This window comes from Zonotrichia albicollis, chromosome 4 (genome assembly GCF_047830755.1).
Source record: "Zonotrichia albicollis isolate bZonAlb1 chromosome 4, bZonAlb1.hap1, whole genome shotgun sequence".
Taxonomy (NCBI): domain Eukaryota; kingdom Metazoa; phylum Chordata; class Aves; order Passeriformes; family Passerellidae; genus Zonotrichia; species Zonotrichia albicollis.
The window spans coordinates 37,024,595-37,040,648 of record NC_133822.1 but is presented as its reverse complement, the minus strand read 5'-3'; the positions used below and the strand labels follow the sequence as shown (position 1 = coordinate 37,040,648).

The window sequence follows — 16,054 nt, the reverse complement described above, 5'->3', positions numbered from 1 at the left end:
ATAGAAGGGAAAAATTCACACTTAAAGGATGATAAAGTGACGTAGTAGGCAAGATGCAATTATAAATAAGGATAAGGTAAAAAAATTTTAAAGCTTGCGTGGTTTAATATTTAAGGTAAATTTAGTCACTTAATAACAACACCAAGTCTTAAAAATTTCGCAAACAGAAATAGTACACATTATGGCTATTTACATGAACACTGAGCATTCCCCAGGAATAGAGCTTGTAAAAGTGAGGCGGTATCTGCTAAGGGCGGGAATTTTAAAATTTGAATTAACCAATCAAATGCAGCATTCACTCATCTGCCTATCAGAGAAGGCGCCAGTTCTATAAATACTCCCCAAACACTGGCAACTGTTCATTGCTACTGTAGGCTCGCTCTGGATTGTTTGCAGAGTTGAGCCATGGCGCGCACGAAGCAGACAGCGCGGAAGTCGACGGGCGGCAAGGCGCCCCGTAAGCAGCTGGCCACCAAGGCTGCCCGCAAGAGCGCGCCGGCCACGGGCGGCGTCAAGAAGCCGCACCGCTACCGGCCCGGCACGGTGGCGCTGCGCGAGATCCGGCGCTACCAGAAGTCCACGGAGCTGCTGATCCGCAAGCTGCCCTTCCAGCGCCTGGTGCGCGAGATCGCGCAGGACTTCAAGACCGACCTGCGCTTCCAGAGCTCGGCCGTCATGGCGCTGCAGGAGGCCAGCGAGGCCTACCTGGTGGGGCTCTTCGAGGACACCAACCTGTGCGCCATCCACGCCAAGCGCGTCACCATCATGCCCAAGGACATCCAGCTGGCCCGCCGCATCCGCGGAGAGCGCGCGTAAGCCTTGTCAGAAGTTTACCACCTGGTTTTAAAGCGTCTAAATCAACACAAAGGCTCTTTTAAGAGCCACCACAAACACAATAAAAGGAGCTGTTAACACAAAGGTTTGTATTGCGCTTGTATATTCACAACTATACGCACTTTATGCAATGATGTAAATAAGTCATAGGGTGAAGAGAGACAGTGTTGCCTTGCGCTTTATATATTTAAATTTTGGGATAATGAGGAGACTGTTGATTTCAACTGCGAGAAGTGTATGAGGTTTTATAACCTCGAAAGAAGCATCGAAACGGTATTAAAATCGTCTGAAACCGCGGGGAAAAAACCCATCGTGGAACAAAGGGAAATTCACAGTCTTCATAGCGTACGTGGCCCCTGAGTCCCCCTATTCCCCCTCACGGATACCGCCCCACTGTCTTGTCTTTTACTCTTTCTGTCCTCGCCCGGCAGCTCCAATCCGCACAGTGCAGCCCCGGGCTTCGGAAGAAGCCAAGCCCAGCCAGGGCAGAGAGCGATCCCGGCGCGGGACGGGGCAGCGCGGCCCCACCGGTCCGGGCGGGAGCGGCCGCGAGCCGAGGCCCGCCCTCCGCGGCTCGTCATTGGCCGGACGGAGGGCGCGGGCGGAGCCTCTGGGCGCTGCGGGCGTCGCGATTGGTCAGCGTGAAATTCGCTGCGCCATTGGGCAGCGCGTGCTCCGAATGGAGGGCTCGGCCTATCAGGAGGCGGCGTTGGCGCGCATGGAGGGGATATAAAGGCGGAGGGCTGAAAGCGGCGGTGTCGGCACCTCTGTGTGTTCGTCTGTGCGGGAGTTTGTGTGCGGAGCGAGCGAGGAGCGCGGCAAGATGTCGGGTCGCGGGAAGCAGGGCGGCAAGGCGCGGGCCAAGGCCAAGTCGCGCTCGTCGCGGGCCGGGCTGCAGTTCCCCGTGGGCCGCGTGCACCGGCTGCTGCGCAAGGGCAACTACGCGGAGCGCGTGGGCGCGGGCGCGCCGGTGTACCTGGCGGCCGTGCTGGAGTACCTGACGGCCGAGATCCTGGAGCTGGCGGGCAACGCGGCCCGCGACAACAAGAAGACGCGCATCATCCCCCGCCACCTGCAGCTCGCCATCCGCAACGACGAGGAGCTCAACAAGCTGCTGGGCAAGGTGACGATCGCGCAGGGCGGCGTGCTGCCCAACATCCAGGCCGTGCTGCTGCCCAAGAAGACGGAAAGTCACAAAGCCAAGAGCAAGTAAAGCGGTCGGCGGAAGCGTGTGGAGCCCAGAAGCGAACCCCAAAGGCTCTTTTCAGAGCCACCAACAGTCTCGAGAAAGAGCTTGGAAATCTGCAGCCTAGGTGCGGGGGGATGGGAAAAACAGGGCGGCTGTGTTTGTGCCGGTGTGTGTGTGTGTGTGTGGTTTGGCGTGTGTTCGCTGTATTTAGCCCGGGCCGGTTCTGGCGGGCTGCGTGTTCATTGTTGGTACGGGATGGGTGGGATCGCTCTGTTCCCGGCGCGCAGGGAGCCGCTGTCCCGGGCCGATGGCGGCGGAGGAAGCGCGGGATGTGCCGGAGCCAATCGCGTCCCGCGCGCGCTTTTGGTTTGGAAAGGGCGCGGGCCCGGGGCTACTGCGGGCGGAAGAGCGAAGAGGCTCCTCCAGAGGCTCCCTACTGTGGACGCTATCGTTGGTTGTCCTGTTTTAGTCCTGTGCGGGCTTTGTATTTTTCCTTCCCAAAAGGCCATTGAGGAAAAGCAGCCCGCCCGACTTACCGAAGCGGGACAGAAACGGGAGGGAAGGCAAATGCTTTGTCAAGGAGAATGAAGCAAAAGTAATGACACTAATAAAGGAATGTAAAAATATAGCGATACAGCTCTTTTTCAGGAATAGGTGGGTGGCTCTTAAAAGAGCCTTTGTGATTACGTGGCGGTGATCGGGAAAGAAAGCGAGGCTTTAGCCGCCGAAGCCGTAGAGGGTACGACCCTGGCGCTTAAGGGCGTAGACTACGTCCATGGCCGTGACCGTTTTCCTCTTGGCGTGCTCCGTGTAGGTGACGGCGTCGCGGATGACGTTCTCCAGGAAGACCTTGAGCACGCCGCGCGTCTCCTCGTAGATGAGCCCCGAGATGCGCTTGACGCCGCCGCGCCGAGCCAGGCGGCGGATGGCCGGCTTGGTGATGCCCTGGATGTTGTCGCGCAGCACCTTGCGGTGGCGCTTGGCGCCGCCCTTGCCGAGCCCCTTACCGCCCTTGCCCCGGCCGGACATGGTCACGCGCTCGCTGTTGCCGTTACCGACACTGCTGCTGTGAGCCAGCGCTGCCCGCGGCGCGGCTTTATGGGGTTTGGTCCGACCTGGTTGGGAGCAGGGGCGGGGCCGGCAGGTGGGGCCGGGATGAGGCACTGCCCCTTCGGCTCCGCCCCGGGTCCGGCTGCTTTCCCCGCCTCCCGCTCCGCCCGGCCCCGCCTCGCTCTCCGTCCCATCCCCTCGGTCCCCCCGAGCCGCTTTTCCCTGATTTCCGCCCTGCAGTCGTGCCCATAACACAGAACCCCGTTTATTTTCCCCGGGACGTGGCGGTCGTTCGGACGCCGCACACGGTTTTCATGGCCCTGACCACTTCTTCTCACTCCTGAGGTTCCATTCAGGAACTCGATATACTGATAAACGTACAAACTCTTCGGTCAGTTTCAGGAGCTTTGTTTAGTATTTGTCCTCTAAACCCTGAAGCATGAGGGGAATCATGCCTAAGTTTTCACGTTAGACCAGAAGCAAACGTTTTCTCAAAGCTGCCTACGTCTGACTGTCAGCGTATTGTATCAGCGGCAAATCTGCACAGGATTTTTTCAGCAACGAACTGAACACCCTTTATTTTCTATCCTAGTGTCTCCAGTGTTTCCTTCCCATTCACCCTTTACTTTGTCTCTTTATTGTTTTCTTCACGTTACATTCTAAACATATTGGTGATATACAAAATGTAATATATGTCCATTAGGTAATTAACTGGATTCAAATTATTAACATATGTCAAATGCACAACAAAAGTGGCTGTGCCAGCCGTGTTCCTGTGTACCCCCATGTTTTCAAAGGCCTGGTACAATTCGGAGTGAGTACTCATTCCTTCATGTAATATGTTTTCTTTTCAGAAGGGAATGTTGCAAATTGGGACATTTTTCTTTGTTATTTTGGTATAACTGCATGACTCTGAAAATCTGTCATTATGACTTTTCAATCCATGCCTCATTTCTGTTGGCTACGCCTGCAGTCCTCCATTTGCAGTTCAGGACCCACTGGCTCTATGCAATTAACATAATTCCAATATGGAGAATTTGCCTGAGCTCATCATGGCCAAATACACACATTATTACTCACACAGAGACAGAGGAAAGTCCTTGAAAATGAAGGGCTTGGAAAGATCTCTGAACTCTGGCAACCCTTTTTCTCATTGACTCTGGCTTTTTTTTCTGCCTTAATCACAGTGAATCCAGAAGGGTAAAAAATTATGGGGAAGTAATTATTTCACAGCATCTTTCAGCTCAGTTATTTTCTATAAAAATGTCTCAGTCTGGCCATGAAGACCTATGATTCCTTTTAATCTCTTCTTTTATATGACTTGTCATTCTCTCTGTTTCACATGTAGTATCTTCATATTTGGAGCTACAGGGAAGGGTATTCAGTTCACTCTCTTTGCTGGTGGGCATTTTGTTCATTTCATGCATGTTTTCCAGCAGCCTTTGATAACACAAGCAGACACTGAGGACAGCTAACCACGTGTTAATGGAATTCTCCACAATGACAGGGATGCAGTCCATGTAATATACATGCCCACCACTCATCTGTTCCTCAACCTTTGGATTTGCAAGGCTAAAGCAAATCCCAAAACATGAAAAATACTTTGTCTAGAGAAAGCAAGTGCTATACATAAAGAAAACTCCATTTGCTGCTCCCTAATTCACCTCTGTCCTAAGACATCCCCTCTGACTCAATGAGTCTCCAGCCTACAAAGCACTAAAATCTAAAGGACCACTTTGATGAGATTATCAGCTATTGGTCCTACCCTCTTTATTTTCTAGCCTCTTCACAGTTGGGATGTTGGTCCAGAAAGGAGTTTCCTGTTAATTACTCATTTCTTCAAGCATTATAATTATGTTTCCAGCATGCAATTCAAAGAGAGCAGAATCTCAAGGCTGTCCTGCTAATAGAACCCATTAATTTCTCCCCACTCTTGGATCCCTGCTGATATTACTAACATAAGAAACAAGTTCTACTACTGCACTGTGTATTCTTCTGACCTCTCCCAGACTTACAGCTTTTGTGTTCCCAATACCAGCCCAACAGAGCTTGTGTGTCCCTCAAGTTTGAAGGGACCATAACCAGATCCTGCTACCCAAGGGGGAAAAAAAACCAAACCCAAAAGACCCAAACAAAACCACAAACTAAAGCTAAGACCATTCATCATGTAGGGACAATAAGCACATGTGGTAAAATGAAAATAATAAAAATCTAAACACAAACGGACTTGAAGATTAAGAACCCACCTTTACTTTCATTAGTGTCAAATGCAAACAAAATTCCTGTCTTCATCCCCTGGTGTGGCTGACAGTGATAACCATTGAAAACCTTCCTATGTACTCAAGCACACCAAGGCCTAAAGAATTGATACAACAAGAACAGATTGCAATTTTTCATCCATTTTGGTTTTGGATCTATTTATTTTCTTTCTTCCTTTTTTTTTATTTTTTGTTGTCTAAGTGAATTTTTTAATAAAAAGACCATGCCTTGGATTTGTCAATTAACATTGGAATTACTCAAAAGTTCACCTTACTGATCACCGGCCCCTTCCTCAACAGCTTTGAGTAATTTCAGCTGTTAAGTTTCCTTGTACATGTCTCCTTGCAGTCTGAGCAAACCCAAGCCCCAACAGGTTTCTCTTCACTTACCACCTCCACAGAGCTGCATGGCTGCTGCTCCCTGCTCCTGGCTGCTCAGTGCTGGCCTCCTGTGCAAGCCTTGCTAACCACACAATTCAGTGTCAGATGTTACAAACTACTAACCTCAAACAGAACACAAAAGTTAAAGTTGTTACTCTATTCTCTATTTCAAAACCAAGTCAACAAAATCTTGATGGCATTTTCAGTTCCAAAGCAAAAAAAAAACCAAAAAAAAAAAACCAAAAAAAAAAAAAAAAACAAACCACAAAACCAAAAAAAAATCCCACAAACCTGCCAGAAAGAACAGGAATTAGTTTTAATACAGTAATTATGGAAGCCAAACTTTTCTGGGACTAAGGCAATTTGCAGGCAAAACAGATGAAATATATTCATCCTGAATGTGCCCAAACCATACATATATAATCTCACAAGCCTCTGAAGCCAGATTCCTGACTTTCTACCTGTATGACAGCAGAGGTGACAATTGCTGACCTCACTGATATATCAGGGGGAAATTCAGGCCCCAGCCAGCCCTTCCAGTGCCCCGGCAATCTGCACAGCATACTGACCTGAGATAGTGCTGCTCTGGCACCAGACCACGGGCTGCAAAGCATGTAGTGCAAAAACATGAACTACAGCACAACACTTACACAGTGAACAGCCCTGCAAAACCTTTTTGTTCCCTTCTGTGGGAAAACAGCCTAAACAGCGAGCTACCAAATGCAAACTTGCAATACTCCTGCTCTAGAGAGATGGCACAACTTGTCTAGAGCCAGTACCAGCTTCACCTTCACACCTCTGGAGAGCAACAGGAAGGCAGCACCACTTAAGGAGAGCTCCTTTGCACGGTGAGTTACACAGGGCTCTGGCTCTTAGCCTACACTGTGCCTGGGTGCCACTCTCAGTGCCTGTGAGGCAAAAATGAGCTGCCTGCAATCCAAATTTACCTGGAAGCGTGTCACATCAGTGTCTGGGGTGTCAGCAGCCAGGAAGATGGCAGACTGCAGACCAGCTGTGCATGCACGATGTGTCCAAGGACACTTTGTCCCTCCATAGGTTCCAAACACGTTTCTGGCTGGAGTGGGAAGTGACATTTAGATTCACCACATTGCTCCCTCCCGTGTACCAGAAATCACAGACAGCATCGTCACACAAGCAGGAAAGTGTGGAGGGCAGAAAATCCACAGAAGGGATTTTCCGCAGGGAGGAAGAGTGTGCAGCCCAGCATCCCTGTGTGAGCTGCTGACCAGTCTGAGCAGCCAGGATTCCGTGCTATGGAGAGGCTGCTGTGGAAGGACAGTGTGGTGTCACCCTTCCTTGGGGGACTTCACCACTAAATCCAGTTAAAGTGAGGTACTCTCCATGCAACAGGAGACAATTTCCTTGGGGAGCCATAGCTGATGTAGCTGCTGTTAATGCTGTTCACCTCTCAGGAACAGTTTGTCTAAGGGCCTGAGGTGTCCTCAATCTCCCATTGATGATGATATTCAAACCATGCCAGGGTGGTCCAAAACACAACTTTTCAAGTGGCTTGGATTAATTTTAGAAGACCAAATTACTCAGAGATAGAAATAATTCTATTATTTAATATGTGACTGTGGACCTTTTCATTGTGTGTGGAAAAAAAGTAAATATGCCTTGAACTAATAAACAGAGAGTAAAGAACAAAGTCCATTTTTTTATCATTATCTGTTCTCAGAAAGGTTTTGGCCCCCTTTATTTTTTTTGCTGACTTTTTTTTTTTTTTTTGCTTTCCCAGGAAGGACTTCCTTTCCAGTGCCTCCTAACTATGGACAAATCCAGGTTTCAGACTATAGATTTTAACTTGCCAAATTACATGTCATGCAATGAAGAAGGGAGGACACCACGGGTGCCCCAACCCTTAACCAAGGGTACAGGGAGGAGTGTACAGCATTCCAGGAAGATGAGTCTGTGGAAACAGTCATCCCTTGCCCTACCCTATTTGCTCTGCTCCCCACAGGTGCTCACTATACCCTGAGTTTAAAAGGCCTTATGTGACCTCAGTGCACTTTAGGAGGCTTAACAGCAGCAGCAGACACATTAGTGTTATGTAGGCAGAGACTTGTTCTGCTGAGCTGCAACAAGTTTGTAGTATGGTAAGTGTTGCTTTAAAATTCCTTAGCTAAGTGTTAAAAGTTGCTAAACTGTGCAGGCTGGTTGGATCACACAAATGTTATTACATGTGAAACTCAGATGAAAGATGATGTCACTGAGGGCAAGTAAGGCATGGGTGTAACTCCGTAATGGGAGTGTAATCATGGTTGCAGGCAGCATTTACAGCTCTTTCCTGTGGAACATGTATGTGGGAATGCAGCACATCATGTAAAGGCCCTCACCTAAACCTCTCTGGAAATTGCCACCTGGAGTGAGGAGAGGGGCTCAGAGTGCCAGAGCAGCTGTGCTTCCCTTCCTTCATCTGCTGGGAACGCTGAGCAGAGCCCCCAGCTGCAGCAGCCGCCCGGCTCTCATGCTAATGCCTCCCAACAAAACTGCTTGGGAACAACTCCTGTGCTACCTCTCCTTAATGCAGACATGCCTAAATATAACCCACAGCTCATTTTCGTAGGAACAAGTATTGGCAGGTCCTAAACTGCAGATGGGAACGTTTGATAGCTCTCAGGTGTGCTGCCAGCCCTTGGCTGTGCTTCCTGTGTCTCCTTGCTCATGCCAAGGGGTCCTAATGATAACTGCAAAAGTTGGAACAGATTTGGGTGTCTGAAAGGAAGCAATTTGCAGGGAGGGCTCAGGCTGCAGGTTTGTGATGCACTATGGCCTGTTAGGGTGCCCATAAGGTGAGGAGGATTGAAATAATTCATATGAAATAGACCTTATAGTGGTGTCTTCTCCAGAAGTATCTCTGGAGATCCTGAAATGACTTTCCTTCTCTTACTGAATGATGAATTCTACCTCTCTCCAGTCTCACTGGGAAAACCAAACTGCATGTAACAATCTATGTAATGTCTTCTTAATTATATTTTTCCACAATATCCTATATCTAAAACAAGATTATTTCCCTTCTTCATTTGCTCAGCTAGAGGTAAAACTCCCACTTCTGCCTTTCAGGTAATCTTTCACTACATTTTTTCTCTTCCTGAGTACATCTGTTTATTCTTTTTTAACTATCTGTTCTGATTGTAGAGCAGCTCTTGTTAAAATTGCCAAATACACCTTAACTTTCCAAAATATTGTTCCTGTATGTATTTCTTTCACCAAAAAGAAGAATATGAGATCCAAGCAGCAATTCTGCATCAGTAAAGTAGGTTTATCTCTTTGCTTGGACACCATTTTAAAATAGCTTCTCTCTTATTTTTTTTTAATGAAATTTCTGAAGTTACTTCAGTTTAAATTACTACAAAGTAGCTGAAGACCAGAAGCTGACATGTACGTACTTAGCAGACTTCTTTGGAAATGAGGAACGGGTAGAAACTGCTGGGAGAAAAGCCAGGCAGAAAACTGGGATAGTGACCTTTTCAGGCACCTCAATTTTGCCATCAACAAATGTGAATGAAGACTCTGTGAAGACACAAATGAGAGCTGGAATATTTACATTTCCTTCAGTGAAGATTACTGAAACATATGTGTTCAAAGCACCAAGAATAAGCAAAAAGGAATTTTTCATTTTGCTGACATGTCACTCATGGCCTAAGCTGTTCCTCTGCCTATATGCAATGAAGTCTCTAGGCAACTGCTAAATTTCATATCTTCCCAGCAATTGCTACCTTATTACATTATGCAGCCAAATCAATGGAAAGGTTAATTCATAGTTTTACATATACAGGATAAAGGCTTCAAAACATTTTACCTTCATTTGCAATTTCTGAAGGTAACTCTGCAATACTCACATCCACTCCATTTAATCTCTGTAGCCTTACTTCGTGTTACATAGTATTGCCAAATAAGACCTTGAAAATCACAATTTGATTAGGTCTCCTCTCAGTTAATTTCCCCTTAAAGCATTACAGAGCTCAGGTGCACTTTTACTGCAACCTTTTTTATGGTATTTTATCATTATGGGGTGGAGGTCACAATTTTCCCCTTCATTGCATTTATTCATAATTTCACATTCCCTGAAACACTATTTTACAGCAAGCTAAATCTCTCATTTTATACACATTTTAGTGTTTATAAAACAGCCATTGTAAATGAAACCATGACACAGAAAGAGAATTACATTTTCCTAAAACTATCTACTCATACACTCTGAATTTCTGGTTGCTAACATGTACTTAAATACTGTATTCACATTCTATGTTATATCAGGTAATACCAAAGGCCTGGCTGCAGTGCAGTCTTTGTGATTCTTAAACAACTACAAAAGACAATGGATAAAACACTTTTTTCACAGTCAGTTACAGATTAATGAAATATTAAGCCAGAGCTCTGTTCTGCTCAGCATATTACACCATCTTCCACCAGGTACCAGTATGGGTTGACTCCTTCCTGGTTCTTTAGGAATGACCTATGGCCTACCTCTCCCCTTGTTAAAACTCAGGTTATCACAAATTGCTCTAGTTTCTGTCATAAAAGTATTTCCTTATTTCAGTGATCGCTGTAAAATGCACAACTAATAATTAGGTGGGTTTTATTTAGAGTGAGAAGGGGATTCAGCATTCAGAGGTTTTAGCTAAACCTTTGTGTAGCCATATTCTGTGAGACACGTTCAAAATCCAAACAGCAATAAGGGTTTACAATTCTACTACTTTTAGAGAAAATATAAAACAAGATAACATTCTTTGGGAATGAAGAGCATGCTTACTAAACTGCAATGATACTCCTTGCAAGTCTTAAATTACCAGAGACAAAGATAATTTCCATACACAACAGAAGTGCAGGACACTGCTTTCTTTTACAAAGCTGCAGTTTTGTAACAAAAGATTTTAAATTACTATATTTTTCAAAATAATATGGAACACGACAGGCAAATAGATTGATTTATATAATATTTGGTAGAAAAAATCGTATGGAAAACAAACAAAAAGAAAACACCCCACGTAGGGCAGCAGAGTAACTTTGCCTCCCTTGTACTGAAATCCCAGTAAGACAAAATAAACCAACTCTCTAGTCATCAGTCTCCAGATAACAAGGAATTGCTTATGTTTCTACAAAAAGTGGAATAGGTGGCTGTACGAGACACTATTTCACTAGACTTTAGCGTTTTAGTAGGTAAAACACATGGTCAAAGGAACCGGTTCTTAATCCATATTCAGAGCTGAAAAAGGAGTTTGTGTTACTTCCTCCTGTTCAAAATCAATTTAAACTGTCAAAATAGCTTCAAATCGTAAGCTTTCAACTTTGAGCCCAAGAAAACCCTCTAAAGAATCAGACTGAGTCGTTGCCGTAACATTTATATCAAAAGGAAATTTTTAATTTGCAAGGAAAAACAAAAGTTTCTCCCTTCAGAGGTCTCTCCGGCAGCAGCACACGGGATTTATCGCCTCTCCTTTAACTCAAATCGCGAGTTTGCCGCAGGAAACTCCCCCGAACGCAAGTACCTGCTCTTCTCCCCCCTCACCGGGGAAACCGGCCGATTTGGTGGCAGAAATTCCGAGGAAAACACACTTTTGTTAGTCCAAAGAAACACAAATCGAGCACACCGAAGGGCTCCCCGGCCGTGCGGCGGGGCGGGCTCAGCAGCGCACCAATCACGGCGCGGCTCCGCTCTAAAAACGCGAGCATCTGACCCGGGCCAGCCCAATTGTGTTCGCCCGCTCCGCCGAGACAGCCGCCGCCATGGCCGAGACCGCTCCCAGCGCCGCCCCCGATGCGCCCGCGCCCGCCGCCAAGGCCGCCGCCAAGAAGCCGAAGAAGGCGGCGAGCGGCTCCAAGGCCCGCAAGCCCGCGGGGCCCAGCGTCACCGAGCTGATCACCAAGGCCGTGTCCGCCTCCAAGGAGCGCAAGGGGCTCTCGCTCGCCGCGCTCAAGAAGGCGCTGGCCGCCGGCGGCTACGATGTGGAGAAGAACAACAGCCGCATCAAGCTGGGGCTCAAGAGCCTCGTCAGCAAGGGCACTCTGGTGCAGACCAAGGGCACCGGCGCTTCCGGCTCCTTCCGCCTCAACAAGAAACCCGGGGAAGTGAAGGAAAAAGCCCCCAAGAAGAGAGCAGCTGCGGCCAAGCCCAAGAAGCCGGCGGTGAAGAAGCCCGCTAGCGCCGCTAAGAAGCCCAAGAAAGCGGCGGCGGTGAAGAAGAGCCCCAAGAAGGCGAAGAAGCCGGCGGCTGCAGCGGCCAAGAAAGCGGCCAAGAGCCCCAAGAAAGCCGCCAAGGCCGGGCGCCCCAAGAAGGCGGCCAAGAGCCCGGCCAAGGCAAAGGCCGTGAAGCCCAAAGCGGCCAAGCCCAAGGCAGCCAAACCCAAAGCGGCCAAGGCGAAGAAGGCGGCGCCCAAAAAGAAGTAAATTGTTCCAGAAGAGTTTTGTTCTGCTTATTTTGTTATCCAACGGCTCTTTTAAGAGCCACCCACATTTTCCCTAAAGGAGCTGATGCACCGAGATCGTCCGTAACCTGCAGCAGGGGTCCAGTAATTCGTAAGTCGTCAAGAGGTCAATTGTGTCCTGTGTTCTTTGTTTCCTAGGGATTACCGAAAGAAATAGTTAAGAACGCGGTAGAGCGCGGCGACTTTAGGGAAGTGTAGACTTTTGTTTTTTCTCCAAGTGATTACTTTGACTACCAAGAAGCAATGTTTTATAATGATTTGATAAAAAATCGGATGTACGTTTTTGTAAAGATATATTTTGTAACAAAATAATGCAATTGCAAGGCACGCTACTACTGAGCCATGTTTAATCTATTATTTCTTTTTAAGTATCTCCGTAAATGCCTTTGTCTGTTTGGGGGGGAGGAGGGGAGGGTTTCTTTACGGACACAAAAATAGCCCAGATCTCTGCCAATCCTTTTGTTCCTGATGAGAAAGAAAGCTTTAAGTATTGAAAAAGCCCGCCCTGCCCAAGGATTGGCCAGCGGAAATCCCGGGCCGCTGCCCTTCCCCCTCCCTTCCCCGAAGACGATTCCGCCTCCTATCTCTGGAACTGCAGCAGCCACTTTAAGAGGCGGAAAAGGGAGGTGGGACGGGATCTCTCAACGAATCGTGTCCGTACGTTCTCGGACGTAAGACCTAAACGGAAAACAGCCCGTACCAGGAAGAACTTGCACGGACAGGAGGACGTTTTGGCAAGACTTTGTTTTGTTGTCACAAACATGGAAAACGTTGCTACTTTATCCAACCAAAAATAAAAAATAAATTGAAATAAGAATTGAGTAGTTAATGCAAAACGACATTCATTGTTGTTGCGATAACTCAGCTCTCTTAGGATGTTGTGGGTGGCTCTAAAAAGAACCTTTGGGTTGATAGTCAGATGAGATTTACTTGGCTTTGGCCTTGTGGCTGTCGGTCTTCTTGGGCAGCAGCACGGCCTGGATGTTGGGCAGCACGCCGCCCTGCGCGATCGTCACCTTGCCCAGCAGCTTGTTGAGCTCCTCGTCGTTGCGGATGGCGAGCTGCAGGTGGCGGGGGATGATGCGCGTCTTCTTGTTGTCGCGGGCCGCGTTGCCCGCCAGCTCCAGGATCTCGGCCGTCAGGTACTCCAGCACGGCCGCCAGGTACACCGGCGCGCCCGCGCCCACGCGCTCCGCGTAGTTGCCCTTGCGCAGCAGCCGGTGCACGCGGCCCACGGGGAACTGCAGCCCGGCCCGCGACGAGCGCGACTTGGCCTTGGCCCGCGCCTTGCCGCCCTGCTTCCCGCGACCCGACATCTTACCGCGCTATTCGCTCGCTCCCCCGGCAGAGAACCAGGAACACTCGGCGCTGCCCCGCTCAGCGCTCGCTTTACTGCCTCGTCCCTGCGCTGATAGGCTGAGAAGTAGGTCTTGTGCAGGCAGCCAATGAGAAGAAGGATCCAATTGTGACCAATCACACGCGAATACGGGGGAGTGCTGACATCATTTCGTACTCTGACCAATCATAGCCTGCGGTGCAGGAGCCGCTCATTTGCATAGACGCACTATAAATGCATGGCAAGCAGCCGCGCTCCTCACTTCGCTCCGGGATTTGTTCCGTAGCCGTTCTGTTCGTCCAGGAAGAGTCTCCGCTATCGCCGAAATGCCTGAGCCGGCCAAGTCCGCCCCCGCGCCCAAGAAGGGCTCCAAGAAGGCGGTGACCAAGACGCAGAAGAAGGGCGACAAGAAGCGCAAGAAGAGCCGCAAGGAGAGCTACTCCATCTACGTGTACAAGGTGCTGAAGCAGGTGCACCCCGACACGGGCATCTCGTCCAAGGCCATGGGCATCATGAACTCCTTCGTCAACGACATCTTCGAGCGCATCGCGGGCGAGGCCTCGCGCCTGGCGCACTACAACAAGCGCTCCACCATCACCTCGCGGGAGATCCAGACGGCCGTGCGCCTGCTGCTGCCCGGCGAGCTGGCCAAGCACGCCGTGTCCGAGGGCACCAAGGCTGTCACCAAGTACACCAGCTCCAAGTAGGGCGCTTTCGATCGTCAATTTTAACCCAAAGGCTCTTTTAAGAGCCACCCACTTTTTTAATAAAAGAGCTGTATCACTAAGTAAGGAACGCTTTATTTTCTCTTAGTGTGAAATCTTAGTGTTTAGGGGTTTTTGTTCTTTTTTTTTCTTCTTTTTTAGGTTATTGGGTTTGACATACTACTTAAAAGTTGTTTTGATAATATACTTCTCTCGAATTTACTGTTACTTTCCCACAGCTACAAATATGTCTGTAAAGGCGGTTTTAAATCGCTGGTGGGTTTTTTTTTCCTTTATTTTTTTTCTTGTTGTTTTGGTTTTTTGTGTTTTCTTTTGGGGTTTTTGTTTTGGGTTTTATGGTTATTTTTTAGGTGATGTTTTCATTAACTTATGGTTTTCACAATTGTCAATATCACCTTACTGTGGCAAGTTTCCATGTTATGTCTGCACTAAACTGAAGGATAGTAATCTTACTGGTTTTATCTAGCCGGGAGGGAATCGAAATTATCCATGGATACTCATCCATGCACACCATTGCTGCTGTCGGATCGGCCACACGATGGTGCTCAGCCTCTGCAGTTTTTGGGAGGTGCGGTTATTTTTGTCACAAATGCGAGAGATGAGAACAGCGCATTGTACTAGAAAGGAATTTATACGGCGGTAAGTTCTTGTAGATAGCCCGATATTGATCAATTGATCAATATAACTCAGAAGCACTTTCTAAACTCCTTTATCTTCACCAGTTGTCCTTATAATCTCTCTGTTCATGTCTTTTTTTTTTTTTTTTTTTTTTTTTTTTTTACAGTAGCTTGCTCAGCTTCTTCCCGCGACTGCTTTGGGCTCTCCTTTCAAGGAAGTAAACACGGGAAGATTGTTTTGGTTTTTTTAACTTATCTGCCTTTTTCTGCATTAATCTGTCACTAATTGTTATAAAAGTACGAAATACTAAGAAACTCGACACTCTGGGCTGACTTTGTCACCTCCCAGGTCTCATCACACAGCCGCTAATGAGGCTCAAAGCACAGGCGTTCTCAGTGCCTCCCTCTCATCCCAGGGTAATTACGTGCCGCCATGGATGCAGATCAAAGCCATTATCACTTCCTAACTGGATCTCAATAATCCTGAATTATATACTGTGAACTTCTGAACATAATTCATACAGGGACCACGGAATGACAAAAGTTACCTTTCTAGTACTGACTTCCCTATTCTTTGGTAGGGTAGGTAATGAGAGAGACATCAGGTCTCAAAAATCTGTTACCGATTACCTAATAAATGTTAATTTCAGTTTGAAGGGTTATGGGGACTTCTCAGACTGGATTTCAGATATCCAGTGGGAAGAGGCATTCTCCAAACTCTTCTTTATCAGCTTGAAATGGGGTTTTGCAATCTCTCCATGTGCTTTAGTGCAAACTCTGAAGCACAGGTTGCTTATTCTGAGTACCTGTGTATGCCTAATACCTGAAAATATTAATAAACCATTGTATATTCCACTCTAGGCTTTTCCAAGCCATCCTGGAGCACCAGAAAAGCACAAAGAAGTGCTCCTGTTGTCGCAGTTGAAGCTGGCCATCAGAAGAGTTTGTCAGTGGCCATTCTGTAGATAATCAGCCTTGTGAAAGCCCCAGTTCAGAGCAGAGCTGCCCTGGCACAGCCCTGCTGCCCGATTGAAGCAGCAGCTCGGGGATGCCTGTGGCTGCCCAGCTCTGAGTGTTTGTTTTCCTTTTCCTGTGTTTGTGTGCTCCACGTTGCACACTGCATTGGGAGCCACCACAGAAATTCTGAGGATTTTTTCATAAATGGTTTCAGTATGTGAAATTGTTTCTAGGCCTAGGAAACTCTTCACTAAACAG

At 47.8% G+C, this 16,054-nt stretch overlaps 6 protein-coding genes across 6 annotated transcripts; 4 read left to right on the top strand and 2 right to left on the bottom strand.

Annotated features, from left to right (window-relative positions):
- The first annotated feature begins 375 nt into the window (after nt 1-375).
- LOC141728816 (histone H3) lies at nt 376-920 on the top strand. Its single transcript, XM_074539513.1, has one exon. The coding sequence runs from the start codon at nt 406-408 to the stop codon at nt 814-816; it is 411 nt and encodes a 136-aa protein (XP_074395614.1). The 5' UTR covers nt 376-405; the 3' UTR covers nt 817-920.
- Nucleotides 921-1,584: 664 nt separating this feature from the next.
- LOC141728817 (histone H2A type 2-C) lies at nt 1,585-3,026 on the top strand. The gene has a single exon (XM_074539515.1). The coding sequence runs from the start codon at nt 1,658-1,660 to the stop codon at nt 2,045-2,047; it is 390 nt and encodes a 129-aa protein (XP_074395616.1). The 5' UTR covers nt 1,585-1,657; the 3' UTR covers nt 2,048-3,026.
- LOC102075163 (histone H4) lies at nt 2,741-3,052 on the bottom strand. The gene has a single exon (XM_005480743.4). The coding sequence runs from the start codon at nt 3,050-3,052 to the stop codon at nt 2,741-2,743; it is 312 nt and encodes a 103-aa protein (XP_005480800.1).
- Nucleotides 3,053-11,463: 8,411 nt separating this feature from the next.
- LOC106629861 (histone H1.01) lies at nt 11,464-12,493 on the top strand. The gene has a single exon (XM_014272582.3). It carries the CDS (start codon nt 11,464-11,466, stop codon nt 12,121-12,123), a length of 660 nt encoding a protein of 219 aa, XP_014128057.2. The 3' UTR covers nt 12,124-12,493.
- Nucleotides 12,456-13,538, bottom strand: LOC141728812 (histone H2A-IV). The gene has a single exon (XM_074539509.1). The coding sequence runs from the start codon at nt 13,475-13,477 to the stop codon at nt 13,088-13,090; it is 390 nt and encodes a 129-aa protein (XP_074395610.1). The 5' UTR covers nt 13,478-13,538; the 3' UTR covers nt 12,456-13,087.
- LOC141728814 (histone H2B 1/2/3/4/6) lies at nt 13,510-14,255 on the top strand. The gene has a single exon (XM_074539511.1). The coding sequence runs from the start codon at nt 13,824-13,826 to the stop codon at nt 14,202-14,204; it is 381 nt and encodes a 126-aa protein (XP_074395612.1). The 5' UTR covers nt 13,510-13,823; the 3' UTR covers nt 14,205-14,255.
- The last annotated feature ends 1,799 nt before the right edge of the window (nt 14,256-16,054 follow it).

Bases quoted from the DNA above. Each gene is read 5' to 3' on its own strand.
- LOC141728816 (XM_074539513.1), top strand. From the start codon at position 406: ATGGCGCGCACGAAGCAGACAGCGCGGAAGTCGACGGGCGGCAAGGCG.
- LOC141728817 (XM_074539515.1), top strand. From the start codon at position 1,658: ATGTCGGGTCGCGGGAAGCAGGGCGGCAAGGCGCGGGCCAAGGCCAAG.
- LOC102075163 (XM_005480743.4), bottom strand. From the start codon at position 3,052: ATGTCCGGCCGGGGCAAGGGCGGTAAGGGGCTCGGCAAGGGCGGCGCC.
- LOC106629861 (XM_014272582.3), top strand. From the start codon at position 11,464: ATGGCCGAGACCGCTCCCAGCGCCGCCCCCGATGCGCCCGCGCCCGCC.
- LOC141728812 (XM_074539509.1), bottom strand. From the start codon at position 13,477: ATGTCGGGTCGCGGGAAGCAGGGCGGCAAGGCGCGGGCCAAGGCCAAG.
- LOC141728814 (XM_074539511.1), top strand. From the start codon at position 13,824: ATGCCTGAGCCGGCCAAGTCCGCCCCCGCGCCCAAGAAGGGCTCCAAG.